This window comes from Convolutriloba macropyga, unplaced genomic scaffold (assembly GCF_964194025.1).
Source record: "Convolutriloba macropyga unplaced genomic scaffold, txConMacr16.3 SCAFFOLD_863, whole genome shotgun sequence".
Taxonomy (NCBI): Eukaryota; Metazoa; Xenacoelomorpha; order Acoela; family Convolutidae; genus Convolutriloba; species Convolutriloba macropyga.
The window spans coordinates 35,804-60,600 of NW_027453062.1; the positions used below are offsets into that span (position 1 = coordinate 35,804).

Below are 24,797 nucleotides of genomic sequence, written 5' to 3' on the forward strand. Positions count from 1 at the left end.
AAAAAATTTCTCTTGATATTTTTTCTGGCTTTTTCGCCCTTAGAGAAAACAAATATAAATAATCCTGATTTTCACTATTTTTGTACTATTTTATCAGCTCAAAGTCCCTTGATTTAGGCAACACTTTGGTCCGTGAGGCAAGGGTTTTTTAGGTTCTTTAATGGGTTTAGTTGATTAACAATGACGTATGCGTTTATTTTGTTCCTGTAAGTTTAAAATGTTTCTAAACTCCTCGTAGTAGTAATTTTTATAATCGCGAATTGTCATATTTTGTCATAGCATGGCATCTTATGCCTAATATAAGTGGTTTTAGCAAAAAAACTGAGCTTTTTTAATTTTAATTGTCAGGAGGTGGGATTGTATTGTTCTCTAAATTTACAACTACTGATATTTAGTTGACTGTACTTATATTGAAAATGCTGTAATTTTTGATTGCGTACGTTTCCGAACCTAGTTTCTGTATAAATTTGTACAATTTTTTTTAAAATCCAGCCTTTCTTTTGATCAGGGAAGCAATTAATATTTTATCTAAAACTAATTGATTCAAATGGTTTGTATTATAGCTGCATATTGCGACAATATTGAAAAGTCGTCAAAAAAATTATCTAATTAACTCTTTTTTGATTTGGTAGATTTAGTTATATCATTTTTGTTTGTGTTTAGCATAAAAAAATATCGAGTTCATCGTATTTGTTGATAAATTAAAGTTTGAAATCGTCAAAATCAAGAGAACTGCATTTTTATATTTGCCCAATATGACATATATAGTAAGTCCGATTATTCCTCTAAATAATGTGATTTGATCAACTTTGGTTTTGAATAAAAGGGAAAACTGTTTTGCTTCTTAGTGCAAATAGTTTTCACAAACCGCATTTCAGCTTTGCTTGATCTTCTTCGTGGCACAAAAAATACATTTGAAAAACATTGCTTGATATGTGCACTTATGCTTGTAGAGGGGTGTAACTTTAGTTGGAAAATGTAGAACTTGACGTATTATAATCGAATTTGTTTTTGATACCTTAAGGTTTTTTTCGTTGTTCAACGAGCTGTAACGCAGTACTCCTCTGTTATTACTTACTAAGTCATCTGTAGGAATATCAAAGTAGAAAACGTACAGAAAAGCATGATAAAATTCACACCTAATTAAATAGATGATCTCTCCTCAGTTACCCATACTCTATGATTTGTTTACATGTATCGAAATGTGATTTTTAAAATGTACAACCTTTCATACGTATCTCAAAGCCCTTGTAAATCCTTGTTCTCTTGCCTGAGGTTTTGATATTATATATTAAGATCTAGTAAGTTGAGTTCAAGAAATTTTGTATAATTAATAAAAGCGCAAACTGAAGCAGGTTCTATCATGACATCACTTTCCAAGCTACAGCGATTTTTTCTACGGCAGCAGGGTGCTGTAATTTCAGAAATATACGAGCCTTGGGTTTACTATAATGCTTTTAATTTTTTTGGAGATCTTATCAGTTTAACAGAAACAAATCCGAGATGGCATTATTTAACACTATTCTCTGCTCATTAGCTCATTATATCCAAAGAAATTTGTTTTCACTCTACTACGAGTTTAATGATGCTCCGTCTCTTGTTGCAAATTAGACCTTATGCAACAACTGGTGTGATTTCTAATGAGATTATTGCTTTTATCGCTCATAAAATTGACTAGTTGTACATTCAAATTATTGGTTTAATCGTGGAAATCTTTGGATGTATTATCGATTTTGCTTAAACCAAATGAGAAATACTTAAGACTACTTCCCGAATTGTAAGTGTTTAGTTTTCATAAAAGGAGTTTGGTATCGGATTTTTAATGTTTTATCTTTTTTGCTGGCTTTGTATAAGTGTTGTTATTTCAAACTCAGCATTTCTACTTTATACTAAATGAAGGATTATTTGGTTTCTCTTCTAATAATTCTTCCCAATATGGAATATTTTAAAATATACGAGTGTTATCTGCTCGTTCGTTTACATTTGGGTTCCGAGAAAGTTATTGGTTCCTGTAAGGCACTGAAATCATTGCTCTTTCTTGAACTTGTAATTTTCTCAATCAGGCTTTCTAAAGACGTCATTTTATCTTCTAAAGACGTCATTTTATGCAATCTTCTACTAATAAAATCAGTTTAGATTTGATCTATTTTTCTTGATAAAATTAGTACTTCTAGTGCGCGCGCATTTTTAGTAACTTTAGTTAAATCCTTCGGCAAACTACTTTCGACAATTTTACAATTTTTTTAAAATAAATCTTTGTTTTTTTAGTTTGCCTTTGTGTTGCGAAGTATTCTTTAATTCTAATATGTGCTTAAACTTATCAGGACCGTCAGCAAATCTAATAATAAATTCTTTTTCCATATCATTTAAGATATTAATTTTATCAATAAAATTAAACCATTTTAAGACAGTATCAGATAAACGAATTCGAATTGATCCTTGTCCGTTTTCAGTATTTTTTTCCTCAGCGACAATAGAACTACTCATAGTGAAAGTTTTACTTTTTGATCAACTAAGTTGCAATACTCCAGTGATTTTTGATTCGTATCATTGCCCGAAAATTTTGATAGAGATACTATAATGAACAAAAATGGAGCATCAGCACTTCTAAATTGATTAGTTTGAGCGTTGCCACGTGCAATTTGTAAATTTAGTTATTTTTTGGGAAGAACCCATAACAATTTTAGATAGTCTTACGACATTATTATACTGCTGATAAACAAAATTATTATTATTCAAATTTATTGTTTTTAAAAAGGAAATTAGAAAATTGCTGCTTCTTCTTTTAGCCACTTTTTCACCTATCTGATTTTAGAACTAGTTGACGCACTCTAAACAAAACTTTTAAAGTTTTCAATTTTTTTCTCATATTTTAGGGTATGCTGTAAAATGATCAAGATAAGAGTTTTCCAAATCGATTTATCTAAATCCGGAAATAAGCTTGAGACCGCTTGATTTATTCTTCTAATTTTTACCTCGTATTAATTATTTATAATATAGAACTAAAGAGCCTCTTCCCAGTAGAGCCTCACTGGTGTTATCAATTTATACTCTCCCTCTGGTTGGGAGTGTACAATGCTTACAAGTTCTGATGAATAACGAAAATTTGGAGTAAATAACTTAATTATTAAAACGATCTGAAGATTTCAAAATAAAGAAATATTTAACTATAACCGATATCATTTAAACGCAGAACACATATTTGCATCACTAGAAGTTAGATGTTTGAGGTTTAAATTGAAAAAAAAAGAACTGAATCGCATTAGATTAAAGAGAAAACTCGGAGGACACAAAAGCGCTTCCAACTTTGTTGGCAAAAGAATGTGGGGTAATGTTTAAGTTTTGTAAAAGTAGGATTAAAGATCCTATTGTGGTAAGATACCTCCTTTTCATTTTCTGGGAGAAAATTTCCCACTCTCATATGGGGATAAAATTTTCCACATTGAAAAATTTGTTGAGTGCTTTTAGATTATAATTTTTCTGTGATGAAGTTTAGAAACGTGTTTTTTAGGTCAAAGAAACGAAAGCTGTTGTTATATTAAACTTTTAAAATTATTATTTGGAAAATGCATCGTTTATATTAATTCAAGACATGATAAAGTCAATTTTTTTTACGAATGGACAGAAAATTTGTTTAAGAAAAACAAAATGCGTGACTAAGGAACTTCCGAAGCTCATGGTTCATGTTGTTTAAGAACTAGTTGAAAATTTGTTTGGAGGGTGAGGTACACCCGGGTTGTTGATCATACAAAATTCTTAGTATTCACACGCTAGGTCGTATATGCTTCCTAGTAATCATACAAGGTCATATATGATTTGTATGAATTCTTAGTAGTCATACATCGGTCATACAAAATATCAAATTTAACACTAAAATGATTATTTCATTGCACCCTAAAAAACTGATACCAAAAAAAACTTGATCAATGGAGCCATTCTTTAAAGAACAATTTATTTTTTTTGTAATCATTCTAGGTCATATATGATTTGTATGATTTCTTAGTAGTTATACAAGGATCACACAAAAAATTTTTAATGGCGCAACGCAATCGTAAAGTTAATAGAGCTTTCATAAAGAACAAGAAACCATAATTGGCGTTAGCAAACGTTAGCGAAGCAAAATTGGACAATTCTTACTAACATGTTGAGAACGACAAAAGTTGTTTTCAGATAATAACCCCCCGGGACTCCATACAAGGATCGTACTAGCAAATACGTTATGATTTGTATGACATCATATATGATCCTTGTATGACTACTAGGAAGTGCTGTCCCGTGGGTAACAAAAAATTTAAAAGATCATCAGTATTTGAGTTGTCCTCTTCCGAAGCAGCCCATTGTTTCCAAACATTTTCCACTGATCAAACAGCGCTCCATAGTGTAATGGCATAATTGCTGGGTCTGCAAAAAGAGGGGGGAGGGTTTGAGCCCTGCACAGGAAAGATGTATAGGACCTCTAGGCCCTCCAAAAGTATATAGCATTTGGATTGGTAAGTTTGGTGTAGGTAAGTTATGTTTTGGCTTGTTCTTTCCTCTTTGGTGTAGTACGCGCCCTAGGAAGTGCGATTCTCCCTTTCAAAGTTTTTATGGAAGGAATGATCCAACTAAATTTTCAAGAAATGCATAATTACTTCGGTTGTTCATTGCATTTGGAATGTTCGTTGCAGGGTTGAAGTGCTCCACATGGTAACAAGTTTTCAAATGGTTAGGCAGGTGTAAAGCTTCTATGCCAGCTCTTGTTGGTTTTTTCTTTTAGTTTTCTTTGCTTAGTACGCGCATTAGGAATTTTATTTCTCTCCCCTGGAAAAGGTGAGACGAAGTTTAATTGAACGCCTTATTTTCATTTATTTCCGTAATTACTTTTTATCCTAACACTTTTTCAGTTATCATTTGCTGGTATACTTTCTTTGTACTTTTTTATGTGTATCTCAATTTCTTTTTAATATCTATATATAGTTTTCCCTCAGCTCCTTGTTCATTAGTGTGAACAATTTTATTGTCGCACATGACTTACTTCATTGTCAAAATGATTTTTCACCACCATCCATTTTACTTTTGCTTGCTTCAAATTGACACTGAAGATGTCGTAACTACTAACCTAACGTTTTGTGATATTGTAACACTTGCTTTGTTTACTTTGTTACCTTCTCACTGCTGATAGAATTTTAGTGGTCAATGAAAAGACAAACGTTTCTTTTCCATGGAATCAAAAACTATGATTTCAGTCATCTAAAAATTTTCAATTTTTCAATTAATTGACTCGCTGAGGCCTAAATTAAACAGAAAAACCTTTTACCTATGACGTTAAGAAGTCTTCTTTAAATTTTTTGACTGCTTAGAATATGAAGTTTATCATGCTGTTTTTAGCCTCTGAAGGTTTTTATTTAGTAAATCCCTATAGATGTTGATCATTTGATTCCATGAATTAACGTTCTTTTCAAATTTTAAACAGAGTTAGAGTTTTACATTCATTTTAAACTTTAGATACAAAAATTCAAAAAAAAATCAAAAATAATTCTTTACTTTGGGTATCGTTAGTAGAAATTGTCAATTTTGGTGAATAAAAGGAAGTTTACGCCCCGATAGATAGTAATTTAGTTTTAAAAAATAGGTGGGACCCTGAGCGTATGGTGAAAGGTTCATAATAAGGATCAAAGGAAAACATTAAAATGATTTCAGAGACATAAAATGATTTAAGAGACATAAAGACAAAAATTTAATTGAACGCCTTAATTCAATTCACTTTCGTAATTACCATTTATCCTAACACATTTTCAGTTAACGTCTGCTGGTTTATTTGCACTTTTTTGTGCGCATCTCAATTTTTTTATCTATATATTTTTTCCCTTAGCTCTCGGTTCATTAAGGTGAAAAATTTTATTGTCGCTCACTTCATTGTCAAAACGAATTTTCACCATTATCCATTTTAATTTTGCTTGCTTCAAATTATCACCAAAGATTTGACACTTCTAACCTACCGTTGTGTGATTTTGTAACATTTGCTGTGCTTACTTTGCTACCTTCTCACTGCTGATAGAATTTTAGTGGTCAATGAAAAGACAAACGTTTCTTTCCCGTGGAATCAAGAACTATGATTTCAGTCATCTGAAAATTTTCACTTTTTCAATTATTGAACTCTCTGAGGCCTAAATTAAACAGGAAAAACTTTTTACATATTTCTTTAAGAAGTCCTCTTTTAATTTTTCGATTGATTAGAATATGCCATATATCATGATGTTTATAGCCACCGAAAATTTTTGTTTAGTAAACTTCTATAGATGCTGATTAATTGAATTCATGAATTAACGTTCTTTTCAATTTTAATCAACAGAATTAGAGTTTTATATTTATTTTTTTAGATACAAAAATCCGAAAAGCATTCAAAAATATTTATTTTTGGGCATCGTCTCTAGAAATTGTCAACTTTCGTGAACAAAATACGCCCTAGTAGATAGTAATTTAGTTTAAAAAAATAGGTGGGACCCTGAGCGTATGGTAAAAGATTCCTAATAAGGAGCAAAGGAAAACATTAAAATGATTTCAGAGACATAAAGTATCCAGTTAAACCACGCATGGCCAACACTTAACTGAGAATTAGTTAGAAAAAAAAATCTAGCCAATTTTTTGTGGAAAATGTTCTCTAAAGGGAAAAAAATTGAGGTGGTGTAATTGTCTTACACATACACATACTGAGTGTAAATTATTAATGTTAAAATATTAATATAAGGAAATGAAAAATTTGCACTCGCGAATTATAAATTGTTTTCAAATAGGTTCTGAGCATTACGAAAAAAATTAAACAAGCAACGTTAAAACAGAACTCAATTGCTTGGTTTTCAAAATGTCCTGAAGAATTTGCGGGTAGATCAGTAAAATAGTGTAGCGATATCTTCTTTATTGACAAAATAGTTGCTCCGACCCACTTTAGTGGGGGAAGAACTATGTACTCAAATGTTTTTTTTGTCCAGACAATTTTGGCCGATCGATACAATTATCGCAGAGAGTTGTGAGTGGTATCATCAGAAAGCCCGACCAGCGTAAAATATGGAATTAAAAAGATTTTTTCAATTTTCGCTTTTTATAGGGAGTTATCGAGGTTTATTTCTTTTGTGAATACTAGACAAAATTGAACTGTTTTTATTCACGTTTTCGGTATCTTTGACCATATTTTCGTTAACTTTGCTAAAATATGTTACAATTGATTACCGAAGTGTTTATCGGTTTTATCTCTAAAGATAGAAGAGAGTTGCCGAATTGATCGATCCGAGTTTTTTGACTGAAATTTATGCAAAACTTTTCATAATTCAGACTTTTTTTTGTCAAAAATGGGACCAGAGTTACATTTTTAGCCCACTTAGTTTAAATGTTGTGGAATTAGACACCTTAAAACTGCTGCCATATTCTTCTTAAGCTTGAAAAAGTTCTAGTTGTACTCCAGCTGACTTCTGAAATTATACTTTTGTAAGTCTTCTGCAAACTTAAACTCGATACTTGTACAAAATGCCTTGTTTATTTTTAACAAATTGAAAAATTTTTATTTAAAAATTGATCCAACTCTCAGAACGATTGAGTGTTTTGTTAGACGCGCAGCAAAATTCGGGCTGATCTTGATCTCACCAAGGATCTCTAGACCAAGATAAAAATATTACTAGATCTTAATGGGGCGCGACCTTTTTTTCAAAATATTTCCACTATGTAAATGTTTTTTATGTAATATACTGACAAGAATTTCAAATCAGAGCTCAATTAATGACAGAAGCTGTTTACAATAAACGAGGCCCTACAAGATTGTTTTATGATTTCAGGGTTAAGCTCACGGTTTTTATGGCTCTGACCAATTGTTTTCATAAAAATTTTAAATTTTATTGAATTCATGAGTTTTCTTTTCATTTGTTAAATTTTTTGTAGCCCAATGTCCCCAATCAAAGATCCAATTAGGTTTCTAGAAAGTATAAATGAACCTAGACATTTCTTTCAGTTGTTATCTAAGGTCTGTTATGACTTTGCATATATTTGTTTCAGAAAAAAAACTGGTTAGGTTTTGAACTTTGCCACTATTTTATCTTATTTCTCCCAACTTCGGGCGCAGTCGCTGTAAGAACAGGCGGAAATCAAGTTCCTGTGAGCAATAAATTAAAGCCGGTAATAGTTTTATTTTCAACTAATGGTCTCTTTGTTTTTTAATTTCTTAAATTTTGAGCATAATTGCATATTTTATTAGTTCATTTTGTTTACTTGTCAAATTATGTTATTATTGACAAGTCCGATAGAAGGCAAGCCAAATAGGGAAAATGCACAACGTTAGAACAAGGAGTATTTTGATAACAACAGATCCCAATTGCTTCCCCAGTGCCTATTACTTAACCTAAGTTAAAGATAAAGTTATAGATCTTATCTTATAGCTGTTTGTTTTAACGAATTTCAAATTAAATTAAAGAAAAAATAAATCTCTCCCTTTTGCTTTTTTTTCATCACCATGTAACTCTTTGTTAATCTTTGTGACTGATTGCTTCGACTTTTCAGTTTCGTAAAAACTTTTCGAGATTTCTATACTGTTCAATTTTTTGGTTTCTTTTTGTTTTCAAGTCTACACTACTTTTTGTAGTCTTTTTAGAAGGAAGACTCGTTGATATTAAGATGAGGTGAAAGTGATGAATTACAGTTCCTACAGGTAACATCTTATAATTATTGTGCCATGAAGAGTATGATATCTGAAAAATGTTTGAAGTTTTGGCTTCTTTATGTATTTGTTGTGATTTGGTGAGTCGTGTTTTAGTCTCATTATTAGCAGGCTCAATTGGTATCTTGAGGTGTTGCAAATTAATTGATAAACTTTTGTTGAAATCTAAATTCTGTTACAACTTTTGAAAAAATTTGTTTTCAAAAACATATTTGAGTTTTCGGGATTCGTCATTTTTTAAATAGTTTGTCGATCGATTTGTAGCTCAGTATCTGTAAACAAAGGTCACAACCCGTTTCCAGTGAGCTATATTTTAATCATGATAACGCTTTAGCTTCAAACATTTGTTTCTCGGCTTTGTTTCCGCTGTTACTACGAGATTTTTAAAAATGTTTGAGATTTTATATATTCGTAAATTTTAAAGAATTTTTGTATTCCTTTTATTTTATAACAAAAATCCTAAGTTCCACTGGCTTTAAAATCTTGCGCAATTAAAGACATGATAATGACTTGTCTCAATAGCTTCTAATGGAGACATAAATGAACACCCTAATGAATTCAGTTGATATCTAATGACATTAATAACTGTGAAATTATTTGTTTTCAAAAATAAAAAATTATTTTTTCTTGAACTTCGCACCTTTTTGCTCTCTTCGTCCACCTATTAGCCAGTCGCATTGAGGATAGGTCCCATATCTTTTCTAATGAAGTATAGGTTAAATTGTTTTGTTTAGGTTTTATCTGATGCGAGTTTGATTTTGGTATGATTTTTTTATATGGACATCAAGTTTCGGTCAAAAATAATGTTTGTTGTTTGGTTTTTATTATTGTCTTTTCTAGTAGTCCTTCCATCGGCCCTCTAGCGTGGCATTGTTGTATTCCATTGGTTGTTTATTGAACGATATATATGTTTTTAAAAGTTTCTCTCCATTTCGTCGTCATTTGGTAGCCAATTAAGTCAAGAATGGGGATGAGCTGGGTCGGAACATTATGTGCGTACGCACATTACCGAGCCTCCTTGTTATTTCTAAAATCAATAGAATTTCACTGAGCTCTAACGAAATTTGGAGACCAAACTGGCTCATTTTGACACTCTCCTATTCTAATTCCAACTCTGTTACACCATTCCCTTTAGGATTTCTTCAGAAATTTGAAGCCTAAATCTTAAGAGCATTCATTCGATTTCTCTTACTTTCTAAGTTTCTTTTACTTTCCAAAAATCAATCAATAGTTGACAAAAAGTGGTCTCAATGTATGTGTTCTCGAGTTGTTGACGGAAAACTGAAACGGAAAAGTTGGAAACATGAACCTGAAAAACTTTAAATTATTGCATAGCCTATTTTTACTGAGACGGGTTGTTAAATTTGTCGGACAAATCTTAAGTGTTGTTGCAAACGTTTTTCCTTAAAGTTTAACGATAATTAATTTTGAAGAGGCGCCAGCTAATATTGTTTTCAACATGCTATTTAAAGAAATACAGAGCCCAGAAATATATTTTACCTATATTAATCATCAACCTATATTAATCATCATATTTTACCTATATTAATCATCAACAGAACAAAGAATCAGCAACTTAAAAATTTTTTAAATTGCGCATACTCCCCCATTTTATCTCCTGGGCTAAGTGGCTGTTTGAACACACAACTCATCTCATTTACAATGAATAAACAAACACAAATCGGGGGCTATTTTTTCTGACGTGGGCTTTTACGGGAGAACACCGATATTACTCCCGAATTTAGAGTCATCCAAGATCATTTTACGTCCTATGTTTTCAACTCACTCGTTTGATTGTCTTTTTATTGTTTATTTATGCACTTGAAATTTCTGTTTGGAAATGCCAATTGCTGTTGATTTTTCCCAGAAAAAGTACTTACAGTAAAGCTAAGCGTGATGTCTGATAAGTATAATCTGCTAAATCTTACACTTGTCCGACGTTTGCATGGAAATAGAAAAGATCAGGGTAACATAACTAAAAAATAAACCAAGACACATCTAAAGGTGTCAATTATTAAATTTAATAGCTCACAAAACGAATTGACTTAAAATTACAACATTAACCAAGAATTATCAATAATATTGGAGAATTTGTTCCCCATATTTTGCTTAAAGACAATTGAACAGACGCAAGCTCGGTATACAAAGAAATCATTTCTTGGCAAATAGTTGTTTTTGCAACTATGATCCCGTTTTGCCAATATTTCGTCAATGCAATTTTCTTGTGTTCCTGTTTTTAATTTATAAATCATTAAAGTTCCATGCCGATAAAGCATTATAGTAGCATAGCTATTTTCCCTAAAAAATGTAACTAAATTTCGTGTTGTTAAAGCGTTCAATTGGAAGATAGAGTGGAGCGCAGACGTGGAACTTTGCAGACTTAACAAAAGGAACTGCACATATTTAGCTTTTGTTACCACTCAACTTAGACTTCAGGGTTTCTGTCACGAACATTGGAATTAGTTTGTGGACCATCAAGAAGTGAAAAGGAATTAATTTAATAAAGAAATTAAAAATATCAGATTATGGAATTGAGGACTAAATTATGAGAACTAATGGCAAGCTCCAACAATTTTCAAAATTTTAAACATTTGCAGCAACTGCGGATAAAAAAAACAAACGCAGACCAACAAAAGGTTTATCATTTCTCAAAAATTCTTCGGTATATCATTCATTTCTTGGAAAACTAGTAGCGCAATTTGTTAAACCGATAGTTAGGCTATTTCAGATGTTCTGCAGAAGGCAGTTCTCAAGTACTAGTTGTGATAGAACTTCGATCAAACTATAGTCTTAAACTTAGTTAGAATTATTAGAAACAAAGTTTAACTTACCAGATTAAAAAGCCAAGGGCAAATTGATTCTAGTCACAAAGTTGAAATAACTGAATCAACAAGAAATGGTGCTTAAAATCAATATACGCTTCAAACTGATGAAAATAGATAACTACTATTAGTGTGAAATGATATGATTTAGAATCTTCCCAGCATGTATTGATTGATTATGATACCACCGAAAATGAGAAAGATTCCTTAGAAAAGTGTAAAAGCATACAATCTATGGCATCGTTTGCTGCTGCTTCTAGGGAAATTGCAGAAGCAAACCACATTGGTTAACCCTTGCGACCCCCACTATCAACCATAATGTTCAGATTAGTTTTGTATATTGACTTTATTGCAATGATAATGGGCATATACAGCCGATTTATGAGCCTTTTTCTTCCCCAAAATCGAATTTCCACCTTTATTTTCATCTCCGAAATCAATTCTCTATACTGATCTAATAATGGGAGCTCTCCTGTGAGATAACATTATTGTAGTTCTCTTATTTTTGAGAAATTAAAACATTTAATTAGTTAAAAATGCTTTTCATCCCGCACATGGGAATATTTCAATTCATTGCGTTCCTAATTATTGAGATATCTCAATTCTTCTACATAGTTAAAAAGTTCTTCCTCCTTTTTCTAGAACTTTAAATTCAAAAATATTTTGTTGTTGACAGTAATAATAACTTTTTGCTCTGCAACGTTTCCTTTCACAACAATTTTGCCTGCTCAAACTACGATAAATCAACAGACCTTGATGCTGCTGACCTACAAAGGAAAGGCACAGACTTTCCAAACTGAGGCTTGAGATTTGTGACAATGATGCAAACAAAGGGTCTCTACAATTCACTATTTGGGACAGAGAAGCTACCCAAAGAGCCTGCACCACTAGCGAATGAGGCCAGCAACGATTTGAAGAAGTACAACAAGGTGCTGAAGAATGCCTATGAGAAGGAAGTTGCAGACATCAAGGAGAAAAGAAAAAATGTGTGCTGCCATCTGGCTTTGACTGTAGAGTCAACAACGCTCATTCGGATGTGGCATGGCTCTGTGGGAGATGACGACAACGAAGATGGAGCAAAAGCTTGCAGTTTTTTGCAAGAAAGATTTCAGCGTGTGCAAACACCGACAGTGGTGATTTTGATGGAACAGGTTGCGTGATTACAGCTCCAGGATTTTGAGGATTTTCTCGGCTTATTCATCAGAGGACAAGAGTTGCTCACAAGGCTGCAAGAAGCAGGGTAAGTAGTCTCAGAGACCCTCTTAAACGCCTTGTTTCTTGGAGTTTTGCCAATGACGCCTGAAATTTTGATAAACAGAAAAAATTCAACCCGGCTACGACTTTAGTTTAGGAAGAGGCTGCAACAACTACATGACAGCACAGTACAGAGACACAGGTGACAAAGTGGTTCAGTGGCACTGGTCATGAAGCGTGAGTTCAAGAATGGACCAAAGAGAGGAAACTGCTTTGTTTTTGGGTTACCTGGACACTTTGCCAAGACTGCAGGAGGAACGATACAGTACAATGTAGCAATTAAGATGCCAGGGGCATGCAAGAGTCAAAGAGATGGCGACAAACATGAGTAAGTGATAAGTAGTCCAACGTTGGCTTCACCAGATGAGGAGTACTGGGCAGCTCTTACCCAATGGAAGACAGCAGAAATCACAGTGGACAGTGGTTGTGCAGATCACATACTGATAAACGTCAGTTGTTCTTGCACTTTGTGCCCATTCTATTAGTGATCAGAGATCCGAATGGAAAGGCTGCTGGAGTGTTGGGCAGAGGCTGTGTGAAGATCAGCATACCTTCAAACAAAGAGGAATTTTAATGCAAACTCAAGAATGCTTCGTGCGTGCTTGACTATTCGTCAAACCTTCCATCTTTCTCAAGATACATGGAATGGGAGCACAACATCACCTTCGAGAAAAAAAGGTTCTAGAAACTTCGTAAGGCAGCTCGGGTGAAGTGAACACAAGAAAATGTTTTGTTTTACTTACCCTGCAGCGTTCTAGAATTCAAGATGTGTTCCTATGAAATTAAAATTGACTGTGCAAGGAAATGGCACGGACAATTGGGTCATTTGAAGTAGGCGGAAATGATCAGTTATTCACAAGAGACAGAGGGGGAAGTCGATGATAATTGCAAGGTGGGCGAATTGGCCAAGAACACAAAGTCTCCAGTGCCAAGAGTGGTAGAGAACAAAGCAAAACAGTAGATGGAGAGGTTGTTTACAGACGTGATGAGAACTTTCAGAGTGGAGTCATTATACGAATTTAGAATTGACATTGCGTTTGCACACCAGTATACGAAGGTTGTGTTTGTGGACTTGATTAGGACACAGAGTGAAAAACTGGCCAGCCTGAAGAAATTTGTTATGAGTGCGAGGACGCCGAAGAAGTTGAGGCAATGCATTGCAAAGGAGTTCTCCCAGAGCAGTTCAAGATATACCGTGTAGATCCAGGCATTCTATAAGACAAAAAATACCAGACGCCACAACATATTGGGTTAGCTGAGATGTGCTACAGGAAACTGTTGCAGATAGCATGATGCTTGCTCATTGACTCAAGACTTCACAATACGACTCGGAGAGGAGCTATTTTTCAGGCAACAAGCATCAGAAACTTGGTTTTTGAGACGATGAGAAGAAAAATGCCCGGCGAGCTGATGCAGGGTATAAAATCTGAGCTTCATATAAGTAAATTATCATTTTTGTTGCACAGTGTTCATAAGGAAGAGGGACAAAAACGTTAGCAAACATGAACTGGAAGGAAAGTTTAATGGTTACATTGAAAGAGACAACGGATAACTTTCTGGAGTACGTACCCAACAGACGCAAGGTGGTGGCAGTTTTAGATGTGATCATCACAAAGTCCGAAATTGGCTCATTCGCTGACTACACAGAGACGTATGATCTACTAGTTGAGGATTCACGGCAACTGGGGATCTGATAAACAATTGAGAGTCATCAAGAAAATGGCAACAAAGAGAAATAGGGCACACCTACTGCAATAAATAAATGACTTGACGCAGATGGCGTGAAAACTTGAGGGATGACATTGAAAAACAGTGACACGGAAGAATTCTCATAGTAAGAAACTGTTGGCATCAATGAAATTGCATTGTGGTACGCAAAAAGAGCAGAGCTCAGACCACGGACACGATCAAGGAATGTTCCGCATTTTTTATGGAGACGTCGGGACACATATTGGTGAGTGCAAGGCCATTCGACGCACCAGTTTGTTGTAAAGACGGTTTTCCGGCACACAACTTTGGAAACAAAATTGTATCTAGAACCACCACAGGTGTTTATAAAGCAAGGATAAAAAGGAGAGAAGTTATTATGTCAACTTAATAAATCAACTTATGGTTTGAGAGATGCGGCTTGGTATAGGGAGCTGGCAAAATTTTTACAGAAACAAGGGTTGAACAGAATTGGGAGTGATCATTGGCTGTTCGCGAGAGCAGAGACAGAGGGTCACAAATTCATCTTGCTCAAGGTTGACGAAACATTATAGCGTCAAGAAGCATGACACTGACTTCTGTTATCAGGAGGGCACTCGAGGCAAAACTCCACATGGAATACTGAGAGAGACTACACTGATTTCGGGTTCTAAGAATCAGGCGAGAAAAAGGCAAAGTCACACTCGACCAAAGACCTACATAGCAACAGTTTCTTAGCAGTTTCAAACGGATCAACAAACACCTTTAAAAACTCCAGCTGATGTGCAGTTGAAACTTCAGACAGCACAGAACTGAGAAAAAAAGATGCTGAAAGGATCTACAAAAATTAGTTGGATCATTTTTGTATCTCGCCAAACAGACGAGGCCAGACAACATGTCGCGAGTAAACATTCTGTCCAGACACATGAAGTCACCAGGCAATCAACACTGGCTATCGGGAAAACGACTTCAGTAATATTTTTAATGTTCAAAAGATTTAAAACTTACTTACATAAATGAGGCTAGTTTTGATTCAGTGGGGGAAAATGATGCAGACTGTTCTGTTAATGCGAACGACAGAAAACAAACGGATCATTACTTGAAAATGATTATTACTTGAAGCACTCAGGTGGGTGGCCAGTGGGCCACAGTTGCTCTTTCTTCATCAGAGGCAGAATATTAGAGAATGGCAGCAGCAGTTCAAAGAGTATTGTGTCTGAAACAACTTCTGGAGGAACGTCCAACAGAAAAATTCCATAGCAATTAGAGAGCACAAAGAGAGTTGTATCAAATTGTGCCAAATCCCAGTCATGCAGAAGAGGAGCCAGAACATTGAAACAAAATTTCACTTAATTAGGATCAATTTGGAAGATGAGACTATCTTCAGTAAATCCTCACCATATCATATCGAAGGTGGAAATATTTCGAACTGTTCTAATGGGAACAGACTCTACGCAATCAGTTCAAGTCTGAGTGGGGGGTTAAAATTTTGATCAAACTTTAGACTTAAATACAGTTATAATCATTAGGAAGGGAGTTTAACTTAACAGATTACATAAGACAAGGACAAATTGATTCAAGTCACAAAAATTATATGACTGAATCAACATTAAATGGTGCTTAGAATCAATATACGCTTCAAACTGATGAATGTAGATAACTTTTATTAGAGTGAGATGATTTTATGTAAAATCTCCCCAGCATGTTTTGACTGATTATGATACCACCAAAAGTGTAAAAGAAATTTTGGAAAATTATCGAGAAAAGCATAGTATCTATGATATCTCCTGCTACTGCTCTAGGAAATTTGCACAGGCAATCCATATTGTGCAACCCCTGCGACACCCACTATAAATCATGATGATAAGATTAGTTTTGTATATCGACTTTATCGCAATGATAATGGCTATATACAGCTAATTTTCTTAAACGTTCTTCCTCCCCAAAATGGAACTTTCATCTTTATCTAACAATCGGATCTCTCCCGTAAAGTATCATCTTTTTTCTCATTATTAAGAAATTAAAACATTTACTTAGTTAAAACTGCTTCTCATCCCGCATATGAGAATATTTCAATTCACTGCGTTCCTATTATATCTTATTTCTTCTACTTAATTAAGAAGTTTTTCTACTTATTAGAATATCTAAATTGTTCTACTTAGTTTAAAACGCAATAGTTAACGAGTACATCAGTTTTTTAAGTCAAAAAAATTATTTTTCTAAATTAAAATTGATTTGCTGTTGATAGTCATAATCATTTTGTGTTTTGCACCTCTTTTTTTCACAACAGTTTTGCCTGCTGAAACTAGGACGGATCAATAGAAATTAATGCTACTGATCTACAAATGAATTGCACGGACTTTCCAGTCTGAATCACGAGAATTGTGGGAATGATGCAGACAACAAGTCTCTGCATATCCTTATTTGCGACAGAGGAGCAACCTAATGAGCCTGCACCATTAGCCAATGTGGCAAGCAATGATGGGAAGAAGAACCACAGGGTGCTGAATAATGCATTTGAGAAGGAAGTTGACGCTGACATCAAGGGAAAACGAAACAATGTTTGGTGCCAATTGGCCCTGACTGTAGAGTCAACAACGCTCATGCTGATGAGACATGGCTGTGTGGGAGATGACGGCATCGAAGATGATGCAAAGGCCCTGAGTTTTTTTGCAAGAAAGATTTCAGAGAGTGGAGACGCCGACAGTGTTCTTTGTGGTGGAACAGCTTGCTTAACTACAGCTCGAGGGTTCTGAGGATTCTTTCAGCTTCTTCATCAGAGGACAAGAGTTGCTCAAAAGACTATACGTAGCAAAGGAAGAAGTCTCAGCGAACTTCTTCAACGCCTTGTTTCTCAATGGTCTGCCAATGGCGCCTGAAATTTTGCTATACAGGAAAACGTCAACCCCGGCAACGAACTTTACAAAGATTTTTGGAAAATTTTTTCTTCTACTTAGTTAAAAAACATTTTTTCCGCTTGCAAAAATCTATATGTAGTTTTCTTAAGTATTGTGTACATTAGTGACCATAGTAGTGACAAATCTTGGCCGATGATGCCGCCGTGGATAATGTCACCAGTTTCTATTATGTAAGAAAGTTTCCGTGAGTAGAGATTGTTGACGGTATGATCAAATTTCGAGAAAACTGAGCAAACTTCAGTTATATTGCATCAATTCTTGCAACCCTAGTCTTTATACTCGTAAATGAAAGAGAGATACACATGCCAGAAACTCTACTAGCAGTATTAAAGTACGAAAAAACATATAACACTCTTTTAAAGCGGCAAACAACCCAATTGCTTCGTAAAACGACAATTGAATTTTATTTTTTTTAAAAAAAAAACAATCTGTAGTCGGTTGTTTTGTAAGGTAAAAACATTTGAAGTAACGTACTATAATTACTCATATTTTAATCATTTTTTACCTATGTTTGCTTTAGCACTCATTGTTATCGTACATATTATTATCAGAAATGAACTTGATTGCGCCTTGGTGGTTTCTCATATAAGTTGCACTAAAGCTGTCCTTGTAGAAACAGACATAACTTCTTTGTCCATTAGCATAGTTTGCATTCTAATCCTTTTATTGTCTGATCAATAAGTTTTATCATTCTCCAGAAACATAAAACTATTGTCAAGTCAGCAATTGATTTTTGAATTTATTATGATTAATACTTAGTCTTTGCTTTTTTGATTAACATTCTTGTATGTTTTTGGAGTAATTGTTTCAGCCATTGTTATATAATGGCAGGCATTTTTTCCTATACACGCATGACTTCTTCGTGATATCGGTATCGTAAATATCATTCAAATTCTACATGTTCCATCAACACTTCGATATGAAAGTTAGTTCTTTAACAGCACATATGAGGTTCTCAGTTTAGTTTGAGTATATTAAATACAAGAGCTTACCGGTTTGAGACGGATGCGCACAATAATAAATTGAATTATTTGCTCAACAAGCTGTTCTGTGTAAAACTTTGCTTCACAGCTCTTTTTTCTAAAAAAATAATCTTCAATTTTTGCGTTGGACGAGTTGAAAAACGGTGAGTTACAGTTTTGTAACAATGGCCGAATTTTGATGCATATCATGACAAATTAGTTAGACAGTCAATAACTTGATCATTTTACAAACACAAGCAGCAATATAACAAGACTGGCTGATTCGTCTGGTGAATGAGTGACGCTAATACTCTAATTAATATTATTTAATTGTTACTAATTAATGTTGAAACCAGTTTATGATTTCGTTACCACCTATTTTCTACCCGAACTAATACCGCAAATAACAAAGGTCGATCCCAAACCACAACAGGATCCTTATGCTTAATTGTAGTAATACACAAAAAATGTCACAAGACATACAGCCGTGGCTCCCGATAAATATGCAGATATTACCCGGGTCGATGTTTGGTCAAAAAATATTGTAAGATTAGCGGTGAATAGCGGTGAAAAAAACTTTATTTCGCCGCAAAGCGCCCGCATCTTTTCGCGTTGAACGCGGTGAATTTTTTGCGATTTTAGCGGTAAAAATTTTTTTTTCACCGCATTTTGGTGGTAGCGGTGAAAAATTTTCTTTCACCGCTTAAGCGGTGAAAATTTTTCACCACTTGAAAGTTTTTTTCACAGCATTCATCGCATTGAACGTGAATCTTACACTTTTACTCAAATTCACCGCAAATCTTACGTCTTTTAGCAATTTTTAGCGGTGACACCTCGACCCGGGTATAAATATTTTCGGATTCAATGCTTAATTTACAGCCTCTTGTTTTCCAAAACAACTATCTGACTAGTTTCAGCAATTTTTGCTTCAGAGTGGTTTTTAAGTGTTCTTTTTACTTGTATTTGTCCACAAAAGATAAAATGACACCTTTTGTTTGGTCAATGTTAAATTTGAGTGTGTTTCAGTATCAACGAGTGCCTTATAGAGTTAGATGATGAATTCGAGGATCTTGGACTACCTGACTCTTTTGAAATGCGCCATTCAGCGGCTGTCTCAACAGCACTAATTGAGTTGGATTTCAAAAAGAACTAAAAAATCTACCTTCATTCCATCTATAGAAAAGGACTGTCTCGATTTGACCAACAATTTTATTGCCACAATTTCGACCCATAAATGTTATTTGTTTAATTTTGAAAGTTGTAATCATATAAGAGAACAGTATTCTGTAAATACGCTTAAGCTTACAGTAAATATTAACAACTAGTAAATGGTAATCAATTTCTTTAATTCAAACTATTTTGATCTCAAGATAATTTTTCATCACGTTTCACCGAGTATGGTTAAAACGGATTGCTCGAGTAAACTTAGTCGAGTATATTACAATTTCCCGCCACCATATACTACAGTTAGGGTTATAATCTTTTGTGCAAAAAAAACGTACAGTATGCGGATTTAGTTCAAAATTTCTTCAAGTTCATACCTGAATCTCAGTTGCACGTTGAGTGTTTTTGGGGCTAGTGCGACGACTAGTGACAATAATTCTTAACTAATTTTTACGCCATAAGTAGCTCATTTCTCTCCATGGTTACAGTATCTGCTATCTAACAAAGTGTTGTTCGGAACGAAATGAAAGAAAATCTAAGTGGTGATTGATTTCATATGTTCAGCTCGAGGCTAATTGTAGATAAAGAAGACAATTAGCAGTTTAGCAATTACCCCTATCACTGTTCACAAGAACAATTAAGTCTCAGAATACGGACTGAAGTAAAAACTTAAACATAAAAAAGTTAAAATTTTTGATTATTTTCATGTTCGAAACTGGAATTAGATTGATTTCATTGTTAATACTTGTAATAAAATATTAACCTTCCTGGAAGATATAATTATCTAAGTTATTAGTTATTTCTACGTTTCAGTTACTGTTTTCATCATGGAGGGTGATTGAACAAAATCAAAAATGCTTACGAATTATTAGCATTTCCACAAAACGCCAAAATTAATGAAAAACGTCCCTTCGGTCAATGGCCACATAATGTTCAGAGAACATGGATGTTCAATTCTGATTTTTCAAAATTAATTATTGTTCCCATTTTTTTAATAACGAGAGGAAATACATGCAAAACCAATTTTCTCACCAAAAATTGGCAAGCATCTGTTTTATTTTTTAATTGTTTAAGCTTGTTGAGGGGGTTTTAATTAGTGTCTTTAATTGTCCGTAGTAACTAGAAAAATTTTACACTGACATTTGTTAGCTTTTTTTTAAGAAAAAATTCTTTTTTATTTTCAAAAATGTCTGTAGTATTTCAATTTTTTAAATTTTTGTAGAAACAGCTGCTCAAATTTTGGCTTCTTTTATCAAGTTGCAATATCTAACAGATCCCGAATTATTGAAATGTGACCATTAAAAAATCACTTTCATTACTTATATTGGAGAACAGTGAAGCCATTTGCCACCATTTTGAGCATTCACTCAGCCTAAAACCTTACTGCCTGATAGTAAATGTCAGTTGAGACCTAATTTGCAACTTAATCAACCTCGTGAAATGTGATATAAGCAGTACGGTTGTAATCCTAATTGTGGATACTTAATCCACAATTAGAATTGAGTGATAATTTTGTATTTAATCACCAATTGAGTTGTTTTGTTTTCAGTGCGATCAACAGGTTATTAACTATTGTTTTTAGCAACTGTGATCAACGGTGACAACTCAGAGAAGATTGACGAGAGGTGTGGTAGAGAGTGATAAAGTATCGAAAGATTCTGAAAAGATTTCTACGGATTAAAAAAATTATGACGTATTGAGCGCCAAATGAATATCATAAAATTTCCAATGTTATTGCTCTTTGCAGAACTTGTTTTTGTAGTTAGGTTATTCCGAAAGTGACTCTTGAGAGGTGTCATATTTCAAGAGGTATGAGAATCAAAAGCAAGAGACCATTTTTGTCACGCTGTAATCTTAACATTTTCTATCTTCTCATTATTTATTTTGATTCAGGCGTAATAGAACAAAACGGATAGCTCAGAAGAAAAGCAGAGTTGGACGAAGAGAGACATTATCTTTAGTAGTCAGTTTTTTCATATTTAAGCTGATTGGGCTACAGAAGTTCCCGGGCCGAGGATTTTCCCCAAAAATAACGGGGAAAAGAGTGTAAAGAGTGTATAAATAAAAAAATTACCCCCCTATTTCTCCGCTTAATTAAGGGTGGAAGAGTGTAATTATAGGAGTGTAATTTTAAAAAATAAAGGTGGAAGGAGTTAATGAGGATTGATCCCCCATCTTCCCCCTGTCGAACATGTTACTTTCATTGTCTGCATTAACCATTGCGCCAACTGACAATAGGATCAGATGTTTCAATTTGGTTATATTAGTAATTTTGTAAGAGTGTAATTTTTTATCAGTCCACCCTAAATTACACTCTTTGTAAAGAGTGTAGAAAGAGTGGAGAAAAGAGTGTAATTAAAGTGTAATTTTTTAAAATTACACTCTTACCCTCTTTTCCCCTATAAATAGCAGTGGAATACGCATTACACCCTAATCCCCGCTAATTAGGGGTGGATTAGGGGTGAAACCTCGGCCCGGGTTTTCAAAAGGGACCATTACGTTGCAAAAAAATACATACTATGTGAGGCTGTTGTTATTTTTTTCACCAACACCCGAGACAAAATTTGTCATATAGTCTCACCTCAGTTTTTTGTCATTCATGATGCATGCACTGTACGCCAAATGTGAACAAAATGACACAAAAACTTTGAATGCAACTTGCATTTGTCTGTTATATAACATTCTAATTTCAATATCCGAAGTCGGTCATACGAAACAAGCTTTTGCATGTCGGGGGAATAAGACACTAATAATAAAATTATGAGAAGAAACTTTCAGAAATATCATTTTAGGGAAAGAAGAGACTGAACTGATTGGCTTGGTTGCAGATTCAATTGAACTAGTACCCGGGGGGAGGATTTTCCCGGAAAATAACGGGGAAAAGAGTGTAAAGAGTGTAAAAATAAAAAAATTACCCCCCTATTTCTCCGCTTAATTAACGGTGTAAGAGTTTAATTTTAAGAGTGTAATTTTAAATAATAAGAGTGTAAATTCAAATAATAATTCCACTTTCAATTTTCTTTTACACTTTTTCCTTTACACCTTTAAATTATTTTTACACTCTTTATATTCCACATTTACATTATTTTTACACTCTTATATTCCACCTTTAAATTATTTTTACACTCTTCTACTCTTAATTTTAAAATTACACTCTTCATAATTACACTCTTACACCGCTAATTAAGCGGAGAAATAGGGGGGTAATTTTTTTATTTTTACACTCTTTACACTCTTTTCCCCGGTCATTATAATTGGAATAAAAGTGTATTTTTTTCATTTTTACACTCTTCCACTCTCTATTTCTAATTACACTTTTCATGATTACACTCTTACAACACTATTTACACTCTTTACACTCTTTTCCCCGTTAATTTCCGGGAAAATCTTCCTCTTTACAGCTGAAAATTACCAATAAATTTTGAGAGCTAAAATAGGTTAAATACTGTCGGAAAAAATCTACAGTTGAACTAACGAACAACATTTTGAGATTTTCCAGTATGTTCTGGGTGTGTTTCCCTCCTCCTTCTCTCAACCGGGCTGGGGACCGGCTACGGCGGAGTTACAAACAAACAACTATAGGAGATTTTGAGCAGAGCATTCGGTAAAAAACCGGGCTCAAACTCCATCTCCGAAATAATACAAATTAAATTGGATTTAACACAGAAATTTAAACACTTTACATAAATCATCCAATAGATACATAGAAATGCATACAGATCCGATAAAACTTAATATTTTTTAAAACAAAGTCAGCGAAAAAGTCGAAATTTCCGTGTGAGATATCTACTTTTTTTGTAGGGCAGTTAGGCAAACCATTCTTTTTGCACTACAACCTACATACTACTGGTAATCTGGGATATCAATTTGGTTTGCTTTGAACAACTCCTTGACCCGACGAAAAAGACCTATTTTTAAAATTATTTATTCGAAATAATCGCAAATTTCCGTATGAAATACTAACTTTTTTCCTAGGCAAGCTATACCAAAAAAACTTTTTGCACTACAACCTACATACTACTGGTAGACTGGGATATCAATTTGGTTTGCTTTGAACAACTCCTTGACCCGATGAAAAAGACCTATTTTTAAAATTCGTTATTTGCGAAATTCGCAAACTTCCGTATGAAATACTAACTTTTTTCCTAGGCAAGCTATACAAAAAATTCTTTTTGCACTACAACCTACATACTACTGGTAGCCTGGGATATCAATTTGGTTCGCTTTGAACAACTCCTTGACCCGATGAAAAAGACCTATTTTTAAAATTCGTTATTTGCGAAATTCGCAAATTTCCGTATGAAATACTAACTTTTTTCCTAGGCAAGCTATACCAAAAATTCTTTTTGCACTACAACCTACATACTACTGATAGTCTGGGATATCAATTTGGTTCGCTTTGAACAACTCCTTGACCCGATGAAAAAGACCTATTTTTAAAATTCGTTATTTGCGAAATTCGCAAATTTCCGTATGAAATACTAACTTTTTTCCTAGGCAAGCTATACAAAAAATTCTTTTTGCACTACAACCTACATACTACTGGCAGCCTGGGATATCAATTTGGTTCGCTTTGAACAACTCCTTGACCCGATGAAAAAGACCTATTTTTAAAATTCGTTATTTGCGAAATTCGCAAATTTCCGTATGAAATACTAACTTTTTTCCTAGGCAAGCTATACAAAAAATTCTTTTAGCACTACAACCTACATACTAGTGGTAGTCTGGGATATCAATTTGGTTCGCTTTGAACAACTCCTTGACCCGATGAAAAAGACCTATTTTTAAAATTCGTTATTTGCGAAATTCGCAAATTTAATCTGACCGATGATTTTATGAACTAGACCGAAGAGAAAACTCGACCGCACGCCAACAACGTCCCCAACATGAGGTGCACAAAAATCCCAGCGGGGGGAAACCGACTAACCGGCGTCTCAACGGGGCAGGGGGGGTGGTGCACCTCATGCGGGCCCGAGGCCCTCACCTTAGAATAATAGTAAGACTGAAATAGACTTTTTTCCTAGGCAAACTATAGCAAAAATTCTTTTTGTTTTACAATCTAGTTACCCATGGGATACTCGATACCAAGTTTGGTTCGATTTGGACAACTCCTTGATCCGATGAAATTTCTATATTTTGGAAAATAGAATAAGCGAATAAGTCGAAATTTCCGTATGAAATACTAACTTTTTTCCTAGGCAAGCTATACCAAAAATACTTTTTGCACTACAACCTACATACTACTGGTAGTCTGGGATATCAATTTGGTTCGCATTGAACAACTCCTTGACCCGACGAAAAAGACCTATTT

The 24,797-nt window shown here is 34.1% G+C and overlaps 1 protein-coding gene across 1 annotated transcript in view; it reads left to right on the forward strand.

The window, feature by feature from the left end:
- LOC142358016 (uncharacterized) overlaps nt 1-19,648 on the forward strand; it is a gene marked incomplete at its 5' end in the record, with an annotated part of 35,553 nt that extends 15,905 nt beyond the window's left edge. The window contains one exon of the mRNA XM_075409489.1: nt 19,349-19,648. Within this exon, the coding sequence (XP_075265604.1) occupies nt 19,349-19,475 (127 nt within the window). The remainder of the gene's footprint in view (nt 1-19,348) is intronic.
- Nucleotides 19,649-24,797: the final 5,149 nt, after the last annotated feature.